General features: G+C 34.7%; 1 protein-coding gene across 1 annotated transcript in view; it reads right to left on the bottom strand.

Annotated features, from left to right (window-relative positions):
• Positions 1-244: 244 nt before the first annotated feature.
• The window catches only part of LOC123649908 (roundabout homolog 1-like), a 56317-nt gene continuing 36512 nt past the window's right edge, over positions 245-20049 (bottom strand). The window contains exons 3-5 of the mRNA XM_045568255.1: positions 2970-3090; positions 2477-2615; positions 245-416 (exon numbers count right to left, since the gene is read on the bottom strand). Coding sequence (XP_045424211.1) covers positions 245-416; positions 2477-2615; positions 2970-3090 — 432 coding nt within the window. The remainder of the gene's footprint in view (positions 417-2476; positions 2616-2969; positions 3091-20049) is intronic.

Below are 20049 nucleotides of genomic sequence, written 5' to 3'. Positions count from 1 at the left end.
GGCTTTATGTTTGAAGAACCAGAGATTAAAGCATATTCTCTTCTTTTCCTTGACCAAGATAGAACTCGCCATAATTTTGAAAATTTAATTCGATTTCCTGTAACAAACACTTATAAAGCTCTCACAGGCAAACTGATGCATTTTCTTTAAATATGTGTGAAATAAATTACATAGAGCAATATTTAAAGTCTATATTTAATATAGGCTAATAAATGATATTGTCTTCAAATATCAACATTGTATTTCATATAATAAAACAACCACAACAAAGAATTCCCCAATGCCTACCTTGAACAGTAAGAGTAGCAGAAGCTTCAGCTTTTCCAACCATATTTTCTGCAACACAAGTATATGATCCCATGTCACCAGCCATCACCTTCCGAATTTTCAAGGTATGATCATCTCGGATTTCATATCTAATGACATAACAAAAGAAAGCATATGTAAGCAACTTTCTAACTGAAAGGTCTCATCATTACACACATGATGCTTCTAGGCATCAAATCACGTGCAACGTTCTCTTCAGAAAATTTAAAACAAAATGTAAAATGTGGCATTCTTCTAAGTCAGCAAGCAGAACAAAAGACTTGTTTTTATATTTATGTGAGCTAACATATTAAACCACTTTCTAAGAGAACATTTTTGGATAAAGTTGGCACTTATCACTTATTTCCTCAAGCTACTGTGCTCACACTAAAATTAAAAGATAGTGACCATTAATTAAATTCTTGTTATATGCCAGACTTTAAATGTTTTGTAAATTTCATTTTTTTTAATTCTCATAATGATTGCGTGAAGTAAATATTAAGCTTACATCCATTTTGTAGATGAGAAAACTGAGGCATAGCAAAGTCAGGTAACTTGGCCTTGGGCCTCAGCTAGTCTAGTGGCAGAGTCAAAATTTGAACCCAGTCTCATTCTAGAGTTCACCTGACTTGTTTCATCTTTCTTACCCTTAAATGTTGGCTTTCCCCTAAAGTTTCACTTTAGTTCTCTTTTCCTCTACATGATCTCCCTGAGTTTTGTTATCTATTCTAGCTTGTATATTGATCTACCACACAAACAGTTTTAACCCTTATTTCACCTAAGTTACAAACTCAGATTCCCAATTGGCTAATAATTAGCCATCGCATAACATAGGCACTTAATATTTATTATGTTAAATTAACCTTTCTTTTCTTCCCCTAACATGAACCAACTCCTTTTCCTAAGACAATCTACCCATTTTCCTTCACCAGTTCTCTGTATCTAATAAGCCATCCAATTTGTCAATTTAGTCTCAGGAATTTCTCTCCACTGTAGAGCTCTGTCTCCAATTCATCGCCCAGTTCAATGTACATCTCCTGTCTGGACAACCACAAAAATAGTATCCCTGCCCCTAGCCTCTCCCTACCATAATGTAACATCCAGAGTGCTAATAAAATTATGTTTTCTAAGGAGTAATCCTATTCATACTAACCCCTCTTGGTTCATCAACATGCATGCGATATGATTTGAAATTCTTTATTATACAAAGGCCCAAGTAATTCAGCTCCAGTATTTCCAACCTGATATCCCATAACTCTTCACCACATACCTTATGTGCTAGCCTTGTTAAACCTTCCACTACTAAATATATATGATGTTCTTTCTCATATTTGTGTCTATGGTGTGATGTCTATGGTCTTTTTCCTGGAATACTCTTCCTTCTTGCTTATGAAATTGATACATATTTTTCAAGACATTGCCTATGTGTTATGTTCCTTTGAGAACTCTCTCCCAGTTTTCTTTCCGTGTGCTGGCACAAGTGCACCTTTACGTGACAAAAGGACTTGATAATGTTATTCTGTATCTGTCCATATATGATTCCTTTTGTGAGCTCCCAGAGAGCAAAAACTATGTCTAAGCCACTGCTGTAATCCTAACACCTAGCAGAAGCTCAACACATATTTGCTGAACAAATGAAAACACTAGATAAGACAGGCCACTGACAATACCTAAAGGCTTTACTTTATTGCCTTATTCCCTAAGGCTCCCTAATTCCTGTCTCTGTGCTCCTGGACAATTTAAGGACTTGACAGATATCAAGAAACTCTGACCTCTTCTACTTTTCCCTGGTGATATTATAGCTGTAGAAAAGCAAGCCCAAATTTTAATTGGCTCATAGTCATGTCTTTAATGCTGTAACTTTCTTCTCTTTCCTACTGCCATACAAAATATTGGTATTAACTATGACGTGGCTGAACAGAAGAGAAACACGTTTAAGGAATAACACATTTTACAAGAGTTCTTTGTGCAGGCCAAGGTCATGAATGTATAGTTTTTACCTGAAAACCTCAGAGAATGCATGGCAACCTCCTGATTCAAACTATCTCTAGTATTATATCCGGCCCCTGATGAAGGAGTCTAGAGTAGACTATTCTAATGGCACATATGTGATAAGTATAGAAATGAGGAGTCGATGAATTATGACACATCATTACACTGTGATCTGTACCTGGATTTGGGCAGCTCTCCATCATCTTTCCTCCATCGTACTGTAGGCACAGGGTCCCCTCGGGCCTCGCATTTAAATTCCGCACTGTCATCCACAGTTACTGCCAAATTACTGGGTCTCTTCACAAATGATGGTCTCTCTAAAATTAGAAAGAGCAGTCTCAAGATGAAATAAATGATGGACAAACTGGAAAACATGTTCAGTAAGAGCAGATCTATAATTTAAAATGTGACTGAGAAAATTATTCCACATAGTTCCCTACTTCTAGAAGCTTCTCACTAGGTTTGGTACTCCTCCAAATCCTCCTCCCACATCTTTGGCTACTTTTTATCAGGTTGCTTTACTGATTCCTTCTCTCTTCTTTGTAACCCCCCAAAATATTGGTTTACCAATATTTCCTTCTCCTTGTATAAGGCTCATTTGAACTTTGTATAAACATACAAAACAATGAGATATATTTTACAGTAAGCAGACTAAATAAAATTGCACTTACCTAAAACAGTTAGTTCTGCTACTTCACTCTCACGTTCCCCAACCATGTTGGTACCCACACAAACATATTTGCCAGCATCACTTTTACGAGTGTAAGTAATCATGAGCTTTCCTCCTCGTATCTTAAAAAAAAAATTCACATGAACACTATTAAAATTGCTTTAGTTGTGTTTATATGATAGACATCTTCATAAGAGAAGACTACGTTCTAAGTATATATGAAAAAGCTGATGTGTAGTATTTGCTATATTTTCAGGTAGTAATCTTAAACAGAATTAACTCCAACGGTACAATATAAAAGAAGAAAAACATTACGTATATGTCTTGTAAAGTTATTATATTCTATATAACTAGAAATCTGTGTTTCCAAATAAGCCAAGGTCTTTGATATTATTTAGTTAAATGAAAACCACAAGAAATTGCATGAGTAATTTAGTTAATAAGTGGAAAAAAGAAAAAGGAAAGTCTTAATACCATATGACTATAATTAATATATAAATACATACCAGGTATAGGTGATTTCAAGGAAACGTATTCTACATTATAAGATATGAAAATAAAAATTTCTCTAATTACTTAATTCCAGTGTTGCTCTAGAGGAATGTATCGTAATTGCTAAGACACAGTATAACTTGCTATTTCCTAAAAAACATAGATGTTGCTGTCTCCAAAGCAGTTTCTTAGAGCCTTAAGAGGGAGGGACTGAACAGATCCCAATAAATCATCTGGAAAGTCACATTGAAGTACACACTTGAACATTTAATTAATTGAATAAAATTAATTACAAATATAAATAGACATACAGTATAAGAAGTATACTGAAACTAAACATGAATTAAGATGGGATGTGGAAATCGGACTGTCTTTACTTAATTTAATACACTTTTGGTTGAGAGTTGAGTTCAATTACCCATGAATATCTACAAAGTCCTGAACTTGGAAAGAGCTTGTCAGGGAAAATTTCCAGAATGTTTATTCATGGAGATTTTGACCTCCCAGTCATTTTGCACAGCATACCAATCAGACAAAGAAGGAAGGAAGGAAGGAAGGAAGGAAGGAAGGGAGGGAGGGAGGGAGGGAGGGAGGGAGGCGGGAAGGAAACCTTTAAACAAAATTAGACACTATGAAGTTCACTGAAACTACTACTTTTTAAAGGTGGGGGTAGCACTGTTTCAGAATGCCTAAATTGCTTTATTTCAATCCAGATACCCAAAGTAGATATTCCAGCCAAGCTTTTTTCTTTTTCTTTCAGAGACAGGTTCTGGAGTCAGTGGTGCTATCACAGCTAACAGCAGCCTTGAACTTCTGGACTCAAGCAATCCTTCTGCCTCAGCCTCCCAAGTAGCTGGGTCTACAGGCCCTCACCATCACATTTGGTTAATTTTTAATTTTTTTGTAGAGACGAGGATCTCGCTATACTGCCCAGGCTGGTCTTGAACTCCTTCAGCCAAGTCTTTACGTATTAAAACAAAACAAAACAAATATTAACAGAGAGTTCGGAATTTTTGTGGGTTCAGAACTTGACTTTTTTTAGTGGTTTTATAAACAAATGACCATGCTCCAGGTCCCACCATAAATACCATCTAGAGTATTTTTTAATGTGAGTTGTACAAATGATGATAAATGCACAGCCAGCAACACTATTATCGTAATTACTCTCTAATTAAGTTGAGTTTAATAAACTTGAGTTCTTGAGATCCAGAACAATTTGAGTGTTATCGAATCCTAAGAAGAACCATTATAAGCTTTCATCATGTACTTATTTTTAAACACTCACATAAGCATTTCCGAAAACCTTGAGGAAACAAAATCATTACCGTAAAAGGGAAGGTGAAAAATTCAATTTCTGAAATGGAAGTTAAGTGATCTGAGATGTGGTCCTAGATGTACCTTTATTGGTTCTAAAACTTTGGACATTACATTGAGCTGCCTCATCCTATGCCACAGAACCTAACCTTGAATGACTTTGGATATTCAAGAGACCAGTTCATTTCTGAAAGAATTATACAGTAATAGATAAAAGTTATATCATCATAAGAAAGATTCTTATTGTTCTAAAAGTGAGTAAGCCAATCTATAATAAAATGTAAGGCTTTAAAAATAATTTTAAAACATATTCAAGTCTGTAGAAAAATGAGAGTCAAAGGGTGATAACATATAAATAATTTCCAACAGCACAGATTTATTTCTGCAGCTTCAGTATAATGTAGTACTAATTTACTTTTACAAATCTTAAATACTGGCGAATGTAAAGTATTAAATCAACTTGCTTATGAACACGTGGGGCACCAATTAACATTATATATTACAGCCCAGTGCTATTATATTTTGAAAAAATCCATACCAATGGAGAAGGAGGGGGATTTAGTTCACAAGAGTTATGAGGGGACCGCCAGGAGATCCTCAGACATGGAAAAATTCCAATTTTGAGATAAATGAGAGGACACAATAGCTGAGGTAAACCAAAATTCAAAGAGTTTTAAAGTCCTAATGAGTACACACCCAATTACTATAGATCCAATTAGATATTAAACTTGGCTCAATCTTGGAAAAAGTTTTAAACTCAATCTACCAGGAAACTTATGCTTTGGGAGCACATATCTATATTTTTGGTATTGAACATAAATAGAAAACCTGTTTCTGTTTTATAAAAATTTATTTTATAGTCATCTTTTACAACTACATCACTTATACTGTGTAAATTAAAAGTAATACACCAGGCACTTTACAAATATTTTCTCTAGCCTTTGTAAGTAAACAAATGCTAATGATATGTACCACTTTGACAAATTTTTCTACAGGAAAAGTTTTTTGATGAATCAAGTATATTGGGAAGCTTTTTCATTAGTATTCTGATATGACTAAAAGCATACATTTATTTATCAAAGGTGTTCATGCATATATAGTTTCTATATCAATACAAAAAATAAAACTAATCAAAATATGAAACTTATAAAATATATTTTAATAAGAAAAATGCATTTTTTTATTGTAACAACAGCAAAGATATTTATCACAAATGATAAAATAAGGGCAACTAAAATGTACCTTTGTTTTTCTACTCAAGGTATTCTTTATCAACATTACCTAGGTCAGAACCAAACTCAAAATCAAAGTATATACAAATTAAAAAAAAAATTACAAAGATTTTTAAATCCCAGATCATTTTTTAGATACGTATACATAGAAAAGTGAGCATGGACCTTGGACTCTAACTACCTTTTACTATATATGTGTAACTTTAGATAAGGTATTAATTCCTCTACAGTTCTATTTTTCATCTCTAAAATGGAGATCCTATTAATACCTACCTCCAAGGATGTTATGAGGATTATATGACATAAATTACAAGAAGCATTTAGAAAAATGCCTGTACATTATTATAATTATATATGATACTATGCATTTAATAATTTAAGAGATATTTGTCTAACCAAAAACAATCTTCCGGCTGGGCGCGGTGGCTCATGTCTGTAATCCTAGCATTCTGGGAGGCCGAGGCGGGTGGATCGCTCGAGGTCAGGAGTTCGAGACCAGCCTGAGCAAGAGTGAGACCCAGTCTCTATTAAAAAAAAAAATAGAAAGAGATGATCTGGCCAACTAAAAATATATATAGAAAAAATTCGCCGGGCATGGTGGCGCATGCCTGTAGTCCCAGCTACTCGGGAGGCTGAGGCAGTAGGATCGCTTAAGCCCAGGAGTTTGAGGTTGCTGTGAGCTAGGCTGACGCCATGGCACTCACTCTAGCCTGGGCAACAGAGCGAGACTCTGTCTCAAAAAAAAAAAAAAAACAATCTTCCTTTGTCAGGCTAAATCTAGAAGCTTTTATTAAAATTACAGTTATGCCCCCAATATCAACCTTTTGGTCAAGGATGGGTCTCATAATGCAGTGGTCCCAGAAGATTATAATGGAGCTGAAAAATTCCCATTGCCTAGCGATGAGGCAGCCAACATAACGTTGTAACCCAATGCATTACCTTTTCTACATTTAGACAGATTTAGATAACAAATATTTACCACTGTGTTACAATTTCCTACAGTATTCAGTACAGTAACATGCTGTAGAGGTTTGTAGCCTAGGAGCAATAGGCTATAGCCTAAAGCCTAGGTGTGCAGTAGGCTATACCATCTAGGTTTGTGTAAGTACACTCTATGATATTCACACAACAATGCACATTTCTCAGAATGTAACCCTGTTGTTAAGTGATGCTTGACTGCAATTACTAACACAAATTCCACTGGTTTTATCAGGAAAATGTGTATTTGTACCAACACAGCAAAACCTTAAAATTAAATAATTTTCAGGCTTTATAAGTTATTGTTATTTTCTGTCGAACAGTGATTCTTAATGGAGGTAATGACCTCCTCTCTCCCAAGAGATACTTGGCAGTGTCTGGAGACATATTTGGTTATCACAACTCAGCACAGGAGCCAGTACTATGGGTAGGGGCCAGAGACATACATCAAATAGTTGTTTGACTTAAATTGTGAATAGTGCTGAGGTTGAGAAACTTTGTTCTAAAGACTCAGTTCTGGACTAAGGTAAATGCTGGATTAAAATAACAAAAACAGGGGATAAAATTAGGTAATACAAGAAATATTTATTCTATTTGGGAAATATTGCTGGGACTTCCCAGATTGGTAAAAATAACCTCCCCCCAAATCCCTCACCCCATCAATAACACAGTTCCATCACAAAATACAACATTCCACTCAATGGCAATAATCGTTAAGGTTCCCAAAGTAGATGTTACAATTTAAATGAAACACTAAACAAGCCTCACCAAATCTGGGAGAAACTTATTTCCTCAGAGATGAGAGACAGAAATTGCTAAAAGTGAAAGAACAAACAACATAATAGAGCAAATGGAGAACAAAAAAATAATAGAAAAAAAATGATAGTTTTCAATTTCCATAAATTTAAGTTGATTTTTGCATTATGTCAATGGCTGAATTGAAATGGAACTACCCAAAAGCCATACTTTTATTCTCTATGGTCACAAATATGGAATACATGGTAGCCTATTCATTTCAATAAAGAAAAGAAAAGAAAAGTAAAAACACAGTACTATAATCCTGATCAAATATAAAGCTTTCAAGCAGTACCTTCTATTAACAATCACCATTTTATGCTGAGTCATATATAAATACTGATTGTAAATTTAGGGTGACTTTAAACATTCTAAATCTTTGTGCCCTTTGTAAAAAAAAAAAAAAAAAACAAAAATTGACATTTCCTCTGCCTACATAGAACAGAAAAAATATGGCTAACACATACAAAACACTATAAATGTGAAAACAGCACTATTTAAAACAAGCTGAAATATTTCTTGGCAGGTCTCTTCCTGCAGCTGGATTTGACAATCAAATTGTAAACCTATCAAAAACTGGTTTGTATAATGCACAGACACAATGTTAAACAGTGAACTGCAGCAGCACAACTTCAATTAACATAATCCGGGCCGTGGAGAAGCAGAACGTGTTAAACTTTCAGACAATATGCTGGCATCTAGCCTATGTCAAAAATTCAAGGCAGAGGTCTTACTTCCTCATCTCCATATACCTTACCAGCCCCCAGTGGTAACCACATTAGAAGCCCACATTACCATAAGCTCTAGACAGTGCTTAAAGAGGGGCCTCAGCTATATACATACTTGATGAAAGCAGAACAAAAAAAGGTCCCAGTGGTCTTGCTCCTTTTTGGGAAGGAGACAGAGGAGAGATGAGAATGAGGTGGTAAAGAATTTTAAAGTATCAGATGTCTTTAAACATTATATTTTTCTTTGCAACAGTCTTAGATTAAAAAAATGTTTTAGAGACATTAAGATATGGAAATCCTCAATCTATTTAATATATATGATTTTTATAAACCAGGAATTTTCCCTAGAATAAAACTAGAAATCATTATTTTCCCTGGGGGCAAAAAAAAAAAGTCTTCTCTCCTAGCACTTGAAGGCTTCCCCAATACAACAGGAAATCCTAACTTCATCGCTTTTACTGAATTGTTTACTGAGTAGTAATACAGAAAAATGTAGCTTTTCTACCCAAAGTGAAGAGAACCATTTTATATCTCTGGTGAGCCTGAAAAAACTAGTATCAGTATTCTTATTTCCAGAATATAAGAAGAAAAACTTCTTATTACCCTTGTACACATAGAAGCATGCTCCCTTTAAAAAAAGTAAACTCAGTAAGTTTTCTTGTCCAATTATTCTACGGAGTATACAGATGACCCTACAATCAGTGCTCACAATCAGAAATAAAGATGAACTTAAAATGAACTCTTTGGTACGTCTTCATTTTCTACCCTAAAGCAAGTCAGATGATTTGCAGTATCTGTTACACAGGAATTTTTTTTCAGACATCACCCCCACAATGTTATCCATATACCTCTAGGTTAACATACTAAACCAACTGGGGCTAATTAACTAGTATGGCTACACAAAATCTTTTCTGCTTTTAATTACATTAACTCAATGTGACTTGAATTCAACAGACCAAAAACAAAACCGCTAATTATATTAAGGGCTTCAAAGATGATTTCAAATTGCTAACCACCAAACTGTCACATAATTTATCTCATTTCCTTTAATATATTTTACATTCGAAATCTGTGTTCTTTACTAGAAATGCTATTTAAAAATATATCAAAACAATGATTAATAGAATACTGATTTAGAATGCTAAAAGAGAAGTATGTTTCAAATAACACAAATAAGATACACATTGGCAACTTCATTCCAATGAGAAATTGTGGAGTACTTAGTTTTTACAATATCCTAAAAGATTAAAGGCTTGAAAATATTCATTTAGGGCTTGATAAGCAATATTGACACGAAGAGTGAAGTTTCTTAGTTTTAGAAATTATTTTTTCTGAAAAAAACTTGATTCTTTATCATTGTCTTGTTTTCATACTATTTTGCAAAGTAAGTGAGATGAGAGGTTTTGAACTATAGTCTAGTGTATCATCATTAAGCAAGTCACTACTAACTGTCCTTGGGCAGAATATCTCTTCATAGCAATGCTGTCAATTCTGCCTGGCTCTTTGACCTACAGAATAGATAGCAAGCTGTTGTGGACTAGAAAAGTGCCTTGAATGGCTTCTTAATGACAATGAGATGCAGGTAACCCAGATGGCCAGTCATAGCCCCCAGACATTCATTCTCCTTGGTGAAATCAGCTGCAGGACAGTTTTGGATGGTCCCTAAGGACCCCTTTCAACAGAAACATATGAAGAAGAAAAGCCACAACAATAACAGCATTTATTTCTCTAAAAATTTGAGTTAATTCAATAATAAGAAGAACATCAAGTAATAATAATAATAAACCAGAAAAGATACCTTGTTCGAGTAGGGAGCAGAGAAAGTCAGGAGGTGGAATAATACCCACTACTTTTCAATCTGGCTACAAGAATGATATCATTTTATACGTTAGATGATTCAGATTAAAGCATCCATATCTTCTAATGCATACTATCATATCTGTCAAAAATAATCATGCTTTACTGTATTCTAAATTAAGCAAAAACATTGATGGTAGCATAATTATATTATACAAATGATAGACAAAGCACTGGATAAGCAATCCGAAAAGGCTCATAGCCACCTAAAAAATATGTAACCAAGTAAAAATAATTCGTATGATTCAGATCTTATACAACGTAAAAGAAAACACAATATTTCTTATTTGGTAATATTTCTTACTCATTCCCTCAGGTAGGTAGCACAATAAGAACAGTTTTTTTTTTTTTAAAGCCATGTCTAGTATTAAATGATTTACTTATTATGGTTTAATATCATATGCAGGTACTTTATATTTCTGAACATATACATAAATGATTTTTTTATTTTTCTCTTTATGACCTCATTTTTTTTTTTCTTTTGAGACAGAGTCTCACTCTGTTGCCTGGGCTAGAGTGCCCTGGCATCAGCCTAGCTCACAGCACCATAAACTCCTGGGTTCAAGCAATCCTACTTCCTCAGCCTCCCGAGTAACTGGGATTATAGGCATGCGCCACCATGCCCGGCTAATTTTTTTCTATATATTTTTAGTTGTTTAGGTAATTTCTTTCTATTTTTAGCAGAGACAGGGTCTTGATCTTGCTGGTCTCGAACTCCTGACCTTGAGTGATCCTCCTGCCTCGGCCTCCCAGAGTGCCAGGATTACAGGCGTGAGCCACCATGCCCGGCCCTATGACCTAAATTTTAATGTAGTTAGTTATCAGATAAAACTTTAAATTTTTGATAAATTTCCATCATCAAAAATAATTGATGTGAAACACCTTATATCTACTACTCTAGTTACCATCAATACTTCTCTTAAGTATGAGAACAAATTTCAAGAAATTAATTTTTATATATTATATTTATTTTTACTAATCTTATCATACAAAATAGAGTTTCTAAAAATGATAGCATGCATTTATGACAAAATGATTTTATATTTAACTCTCAATAAACAATAAACCTGGGTCAGCCAAATCATGGTTCTTTTTCCTGGCTAACAAAGTTTATTAAAATTTATTTAATCTTTTATTTTTCATAAATGCTATTGACTCTCAATTCATTTTCCAAAATTTTTTCACCTCTCCTTATTCCAATATCATTCTGGCTCACAGGGACCTAAAAGACAGAGGGAAAGGGAAGGAGGAGGAGGAGGAGATGGAGGAAAAAGAAATGCATTTTCAATTATTTCCCACACAAGACTCTTCATTAGATATGATCTGGTTTCATGCTGTTCATCCAAAGACTGTCAGATAAAGGTGTCGTGTACTCATGACCAATCCAGTATGGACTCATGACACAAAATAAGAAAGAGCATTGTACTCCAGAGATGGATCAAACTAAGAAAAATAGACTACATGCTAATATTTACAAGATTGTTTTTTACTATAGGCTATTAAAAAAAAAAATAGACCCAGTCAGATTTCAAGCACATTGGAGAAAGTATTCACCTTGATTTTTCTAACGCATTCACTGGCGATTCTTAAGCAAAGGCTATTTCATCTTCTACAGCCTACTTAAAGTATAAATAATGTTCCTGGGATTTGCACAAGAAATCTTACAAAACAAAAGGATGCTGAGGCAAGTACATATGCATTCTAAAGAAAATATGAGAATGACAAATTGAAAGTAATCAAATGACCATTCTACAATTTTCCTGGTGACATTAAAGGGACAAAAACCATAACTTGTTTTAGGTCTTTCAACTGTTCTCTTAGGAGTGGAATTGAGAGGAAGAATAGGCAATTAGGATTTCTCTAGTGGCGTCCCATATTTGCCAGGGCTACATACATGCAAGAGAACATGATCCAATTTCATTTGTTTGCTGGTACAATTTACGATACCATTTGAAACCCAACATGAATTCAGCCAAGAGTTTAAACACACTCGATCATCAGAAAGAAGCAACAAGAGACTCATGCAGAAAAACCAATTATCCCAGTTGGAACACGTGGCTCTCTGCACAGCTTGGTGAGCTGCCAGCTGAGAACACAGGCCTGGGAGAGTCCCTGCCTAGGACTATGGCAGCTGCATTTCTCTGCTATTTCCATTTCTCCTATTAAACTTCTCATTTCTTCCTCACAGCAATTTATAAATTGGTAGTTGGCTGTTTGCTGTTGCAGAAACGTACCTATGATAATTTGATTATAGACTACATCAGAAAGAACTGTACTGCTAATTGCAGGCACTGGGAGCCACCCTGCAGAGAGACATAGTGAAGTTTAAGAGAGAGGATGATTTTCTTTGTGAAGATATAAATTAGTACCTTGCTTTCTATCCAGTGTATATCACCAGAGGACCTTTTTCATGAATTCTAATTTTAACAAGAAATAATAAGAAGAAACACAGCCTGCTTAAAGCACACCTATTTTGCTTGCTTAAGTGTAGCTCAAAGCCAACATGAAGTCTTGGGTTTGGCATTTTCTCCTGGACACCCATTTTTTTGGCCAGTCAGAGGTATGTAGCCTAAAGCAATCAGCCAAGAAAGCCCCCTCCCCAAATTTATAGCATTAACTGGGGGCAGACAACTGCAGAGTGCTGATGAAATGGAGAGCACATGAAACAGTGAAGATTTCTAGCAGATTCCCCAGGTGTCTGGTTCCCAAGTCATTAAGACCAGAATCCAAAAGTGAATCCTATAAAAAGGAGGCAATATAAAGAGTAATTTGGGAATGAAATAGCCTTTGCTAGCAATCTCCTAAAAGTAAGAAAGCTGACTGATTTTTGTCTTTGAAAAGTCTAGGTAGATTACATGGTAGTATTCAGTATGAATATGAAAAATTAATTTAGCTTATAGCTATTAAAGTTAATGTATGATTTCCTTCACAGCTCTCTTGAAACAATGTCCTGCTGTTTTAAAGGTAAAAACAAAGTCTTATGGGCAATTTTCACTTTCCCACAAAACCAGGTTTGCTTTTTATCACCTCACCCAACCATCTGGCTATAATTCGGAATTTACATACAGTCATTGCTAAGGCAGCCTGAAAGAGAAATCTATGAAGGAATTATGACTATACTCTAGAAATAAAGATGACAAATGTTCATAGTATTTGAGGGGAGAAAAGCTCACTTTCAAACTCTTGGCTCCTTTGGCGTACAAGTACACCAGCTGAAAATACTTTTCCAACAGTAAATCTCCTTTTCTCTCCACGGGTTCTTACACCTTAGGTCTCTATAGTTTGGTCCAGTGTGAGAGTTGCCTTCACCACCAAATGCCTTGCTAAGATAAAGCCTTTTCCAGAGACCTTGTATAATTTATTATTCTCGAAATTTAAATTGACTCGTATTCTAAAAAAGATACATAACCATAGACAGCGGTCCCCAAACTTTTTGACACCAGGAACTGTTTTCATGGAAGACAATTTTTCCACAGACCAGGGAGGGAGGAGAATGGTTTCAGGATGATTCAAGTGCATTACATTTATTGTGCACTTTATTTCTATTATTATTACATTGTAAAATATAATAAAATAATTATACAACTCACCATAGGTTGGGTACGTCTGCACAGAAGACAAAGTCAAATCTTTGGGTATATAAGAGATTCTTGGATTCAGAAAGTCAGAATGACCAATTTTACTCTATTGGTACATATTTTTAATTTGCAAATATAAAAAAGCAATACAAGCATTTAATATTGTTAATTAAGGCTGTATCTAAGAATAAATATCCCTAAAATAGCTACAAATTGAAGTAAACATTCATTCACATCCTGTGGCATTTTAATCCCAAAGAGTCAAGGAAGAACAAGAAAAGCTTGCAATTGACAAACTTATTTGATTAATCAGAAGTTAGGGCTCATCAGGGCAGAGTTAGAGGTTCAATACCCATATGGCCAGTTGCTTCACCCTCTTTTATTGATCATGAGAGTATGCCAGAATCTAGCCCACTTATTTGGCAAATTTGCACCTCATTTCATATGGAACTCATGTTGACAAGATAAATAACTCCTGTATCTCCCAACACTACACATGTTAAAATAAATAACAATACTTCTATATGCTTCCTAAGAGGAAGTAAGAAGGCTAATTTATCCATGTGAAAAAAAAGTATAATCTTGGGAAGAAAGGTTACATTAAGCTTCAGAATTATCCACATGTACTTCTATTTCCTGAGAGCTAACAACTAGCTCATGGACAAATTAGAAATAACAATAAATGCATACTGACCATTTCTATTTTTATAGTTATCTGTGAAAACAAAACAAAAGAGAAAATGATCTAACTAGAGAGTGTTTAAAAAATTGTTTGGAGTGGTATTTGGAATGTTTTCTCAAACATAATGGTTCAGTTCCATAGCCAAGACAAAAACATACTGAACAGAAATGTAGTGCAAATAGTATTGATAGTATTAAGAGACATTGGTGTTTTATTTTGGTTTGCTCCTAACCTAAGTTATATTGTTGGAACATTGAGTGGAAAAATGAGAATTCTGAGAATCGTAGGTTGCTTCCACACAAACCTCTCTGTCTAGGAGTTCCAGCATTACGGGATGGGAAAGTTTCTGGTAGAAGTTATATCAGTCAGTGGGAAGATTAAAGATCAAGGAAAAATCAATTTAAAAAACTTGTTTTGACATTTCTTGCCTTTCTTATGCATGGAATATATGTTCTACGATGGGAAAAACTTTAAAAAGCCTATTTTTAGCATTTAAAATGCACAGCACCTACATAGAAAGCACATTACCCTCACAATCTGAGAGATGGAACATACAGAATTCTTATGATTTCAGTCATCTCTTCAGAAAAAGGCTTAATATTTTAGAATTTATGTTAAAAGCACACTATTTTATACTGCATTGTGGAAGACAAATTCAAATTCTGACCACTTAATACAGAAACAATAAATGCATTTACATTCTCTGATGTTTCTATAGAAGTTTTAAAGGACTTACAATTGCAAATAGCCAGCAGCTGAAAAAAAATGATGTCCTATTTGTAAAACCCCTTTGATGGTTTTCTCTGCAAACCCACAAATTTATCAGTGAATCTGTGATAAAGAAACGTGTCAATGTATTTAAACAACAATCTGCATTATTACTATTGTAATTTAATGAGAGCTGTGATGTACCAACACCTGCTATGTGGCACTGTTACATGCATTATCTTTAATTTTTACAACATTCTCACAAGGTAGGTATTACACTTTCCTGTTTTTTTTGATGAGAACATTAAGGCTCAAAGAATATCAAAACTTGCTCTATATCAGTTAGTAAGTGCACTGGAGCTCATGCTACATAGATCCAAAGTAAAGCTTCTATAGAGGGATTTCTTTGGGATAGAGGATAAGATCTCATATTTTCTTCACTTTCTATGCCACAAACTGCAAATTAGCAATATCTTGATAAATGTATAGATTCCCAGACCAAATGGTTGGAGGAACTAATTGGTGCTATCCGGGGACCTCCTTGAGTGTGTTAAATTGAGCGTCCTCCTTCCATCACCCTGCTTATTTAAGTCTGAAAGATCTGGCTATCTAACCTAATTGCCATTAATCCACTTAGTTGTCAGCAGAAAAAAATATGCACATTTACATTTTGCATGTGTATGTGTTGTTTATAGGAGAAATGAAGTTAGGCAAATATCCCACCTATGTTCTTCCACAGAGGAATGGCTCTCCTGTTCCCATATAAGCATGTGCTTATTATCATGGCATGTTTTAAGTTTAAACAGAATATTTGTAAGCTTCCCGAATATAGATGGAAAATCTGACATGATCTTTTATAAGCATGATGCATGGAGCAATATGGTGACGTGATACATTGAGGTCAGAGAAGAGTGACACCATGAATGTGAAAAGTTGAAGAAATAAGAAATAATGAGTTCCTTAGTAAATTATACTTTTCCATTCAAAGAGAGAAATTTCCATTAATTTCAACCACTATGATACAGATTAAGTTCAACTGCTCTTGAAATTTTTCCATACAAGATGATGCTCTTAAAGGTGACTTAAACATGAGCCTGTTTCTAATGTGAAAGACCTTTAAAGCTTGATCACCAGATTTGTAAGATTTGAGAAGAGTAACCTGTACCATCTGGTAGTAATTTTGTTAATGCACACCAGATTATTTTAAAAGTGTACTATTTATCATATTATCAAATTCTTTGCTCTTGAGGAGATAAAAACTGAAGTGGTCAGATGTTATCAATAGCTATTTGGTTAAAGCTACTAGCCTTTAAGCAAAAGAATTGCAGAATCAGCATTTGATTAAAACAGCAGTCACCAACCTTTCTGGCACCAAAGACCAGTTTCATGGAAGACAATTTTTTCAACGACAGGGGGGTAGGGGATGGCTTCAGGATGATTCAAGTGCATTACGTTTATTGTGCAGCCAAACCTCTCTGCTAATGATAATCTGTATTATCATTAGCAGCACTAGCATCACAGCCTCAGCTTGCCTCAGATCCTCAGTCATTAGATTCACATAAGGAGCGTGCAACCTAGGTCCCTCGCATGTGCAGTTTACAGTAGGGTTCGTTCTCCTATGAGAGTCTAATGACTCCACTGATCTAACAGGAGGCGGAGCTTATGTGGTGATGTAAGAGATGGGGAGAGGCTGTAAACAGAGACGAAGCTTCCCTTGCTAGCCCACTGCTCACCTCTTGCTGTATGGTCTGGTTCCTAATATGCCACTGATGGGTACCAGTCTGCGGCCCGGGGGTTGGGGACTGCAGGATTAGAGGAGATAACAGCCATGGCATAAAATTTGGAATTATTCTCTGAGAGAGAATCTTTAAATAAAAGTGATAATGTGGACAAGATGGAGAAATAAAGCTAACTTTAGCTATTTATAAATAATGAGAAGGAAATCCCAACCTTCATTAAAGTGCTCAGACTAAAAATCACTTAAAATTTAAAGGCTTAAAAAATTTCTTTGATTTCTGCATTGAGACCTTGTTTTAAGGAAAGAATGCCTTGTACAATCAAGTGTCCTTTTGAATGTACTACTTTTTTTTTTTTTTAAGATTACAGTTCATTTTGCTTGATGTAAACAGAAAGAAACAAAATGTTGTCTGGGCCCTCATGAGCAATTACAAAGATTACAAGCAATTACAAAAGTCAACTTTTTAAAAACAAAATTTATCAAAAAGTATTTCTGGTATCATTTAATATTTTTGAAATTAAAGATAAGCTTTATAAGTAATTCTTTAAGATAAATTTTAAAACTATATTTTTAGAAAAATACTTCATCTGTGATTAATAGAACACTGAAAATAAAATAAACTGATTAGAACACCATTTCTGAACCCACAAAAGATTGTGCCTTTAATTTGGCAAACTACTTTAACCTATAATTAAACAAAGTGCTCCCAGACAGTAGTAAAATTCCACTGGTCTTTGGCTATTTGGAGAAATTAAATGGCCTGATCAGATATATCAAAGTGCTGGGGAACTGAAGAAACTCAGCTGCTTGAGTATCTATTATAAGCAAAAAAAAATGGAAAATAACATTTGCATGTCAGTTTTCAATGTTGGGATAGCAAGCTAATCTGAAGTTCCAATTACAGGTTTTGCCATTTGACCATGTGTGTCCTTTGGTAGAGTTATAATACAGTACTTAACCTTAGTATCCTGTATTGATAATTACTTTGAATTATGAGGTACTGCCTTTTTTTTTGGCTGATTACTCGAATTTCTGAGACACTATGCTTTTTGGAGGGTCTACTCTGACTGAAGGGTTGCAGATGCTAACTGGCAGTGTGCAGCTATATCAGGTTTTGGCAGAGTGACTTTCAGGAGTTGGTAGAATTCCATGTGGAAGGCAGCTAGGGCAGATTTGTTAGGCAGTCCTCTATGTCAGCTAATATTACTTTGACTGAAACTAACATGTGGGTAGGACTAGCTTTTGGAAAAACCTTCAAAATTGTTTTTGAGGAAACCTATTTGGGGAAAAAATTCCAGAATGATCTCAAGAGATTTAGTAGAATACTGATAATCAACATACAACAAATCAAATCAGGATAAAACATCAACATTATACAGTATCAAAACTGTTCGATATTCATATTTTTCACGTAGGTGAAGAGTTCAACCCATATGGAATTTCATTACACTACTTAAAGGAAACTTGAAAAATATATAGTATATTGTTTCCCAAAGTCACCAAGGATTATTTGTTGGACTAGAAAATACTTTATCTGGCAATCTTCAGCCTCTGCTACTTTATCTTTGCATCTAAACACACTTGCATCCTCTCTACAGTCCTTGAGTCAGTTTATGTGAGTTTATACAAACTTCATAAGAGATTATAACTACATGTCTCAAAGGACCTGAACCAAAAAGGGCATGCAGATTATGCACTGTAGAGCCCACTAAAGGTATTTGTCATCCATAATGAGACTCATATATTTGATGTATGCTTATAAATTCATTGAAACAGGCTATACAGGCTATACTACTGTTTTAAAAAGGTCTGGTTTCCTTTTGTCCACACAATATCTAATTCAAAAGGGTTGTTTTAATTTCCAAAGTTAAACATCTCTAGTCTCTCACCTCTTGAAATTATTAATATGAATGCAGAAAGAAGATGAACTGAAAATCAAGACAGGAATACTTAAAATAACACCTTATAATAAAGCTGTCATCAATAGTCCTCAAAACACTTTCAACTACTATGGCTTGCCTTTCACAATGATCCTAATAAATAGGCAGGGCATATATTATTATCTTAATATATCATATTGTCAACAATTAAAAGACTTGACAAAGTTCTGGTTGTTAGTACAGGTTTAAAAAAGGAGCTTCAGACACAAGAGTTCTTTCCCAAGATGGTCATAAATTAAACTTGACTGACTATTAAAATTGCTGAATTGTATTTTTCTATTTTGAATGAGATTGTGAGATAACTACAGATATTCAATCACTTAAGATAAATTTGGATATATTCTTAATAACATGTAGAATGTACAGAATACACAAGGCCATGTTTGTACCCAATGGATAAATAAGCAGGGAAAGTTGTGAAGCCCCATACATTTAAAATAACTAATTTCAATACTGGTACCAAGGTAGGAAATACTGAATTTAAAACACAAAACATGTGGCAAAATTGCATGAAATGAACCCATTAAAAAACTTTGTGGATTTTTTTGTTAAGCTATATTCCGATCAAATTTATTGTTTTAGACAGGTTGATCAGGTCTACTTTGTCATGGGAAGAGTCAGAACAGGAAGAACTCTGGTGTTGAGAGGTCTGGCTCCTACTCCTGACTCAACACTAACCCATTATGCAACTCCAGGTAAATCAATTTCCCTGGCTTCCCTTTGTTCCTAAAAACAAAGGAGCTTGCCTATTCACAATCCTGCAAGTCAGCTCCATCTCTAACACTCTGAATATCTGTAATCACGCAGCAATATATGTACTCACATAATTAACTTGTGTAATATCTCCTATTCTTAAGCCAATAAAAAACCTTGCTTCAGGAAAAAGAAATGGTGTGAATGATACCCCCTTTCCATTTTATAGGAGAATAAAAGGAGAAATACATAGTTATATACGGAAATAAGATTAACAAAATCAAATGTGTTCAGATTGGTAACTTTTCTGTTTTGGGTAAGCGAGAAGACATTATTTCTGACTTAT

The sequence above is a fragment of the Lemur catta genome, chromosome 1 (assembly GCF_020740605.2).
Source record: "Lemur catta isolate mLemCat1 chromosome 1, mLemCat1.pri, whole genome shotgun sequence".
Lineage (NCBI taxonomy): Eukaryota > Metazoa > Chordata > Mammalia > Primates > Lemuridae > Lemur > Lemur catta.
The sequence above is the reverse complement of the archived record's forward strand: the minus strand, read 5'-3'. Positions and strand labels throughout refer to the sequence as shown.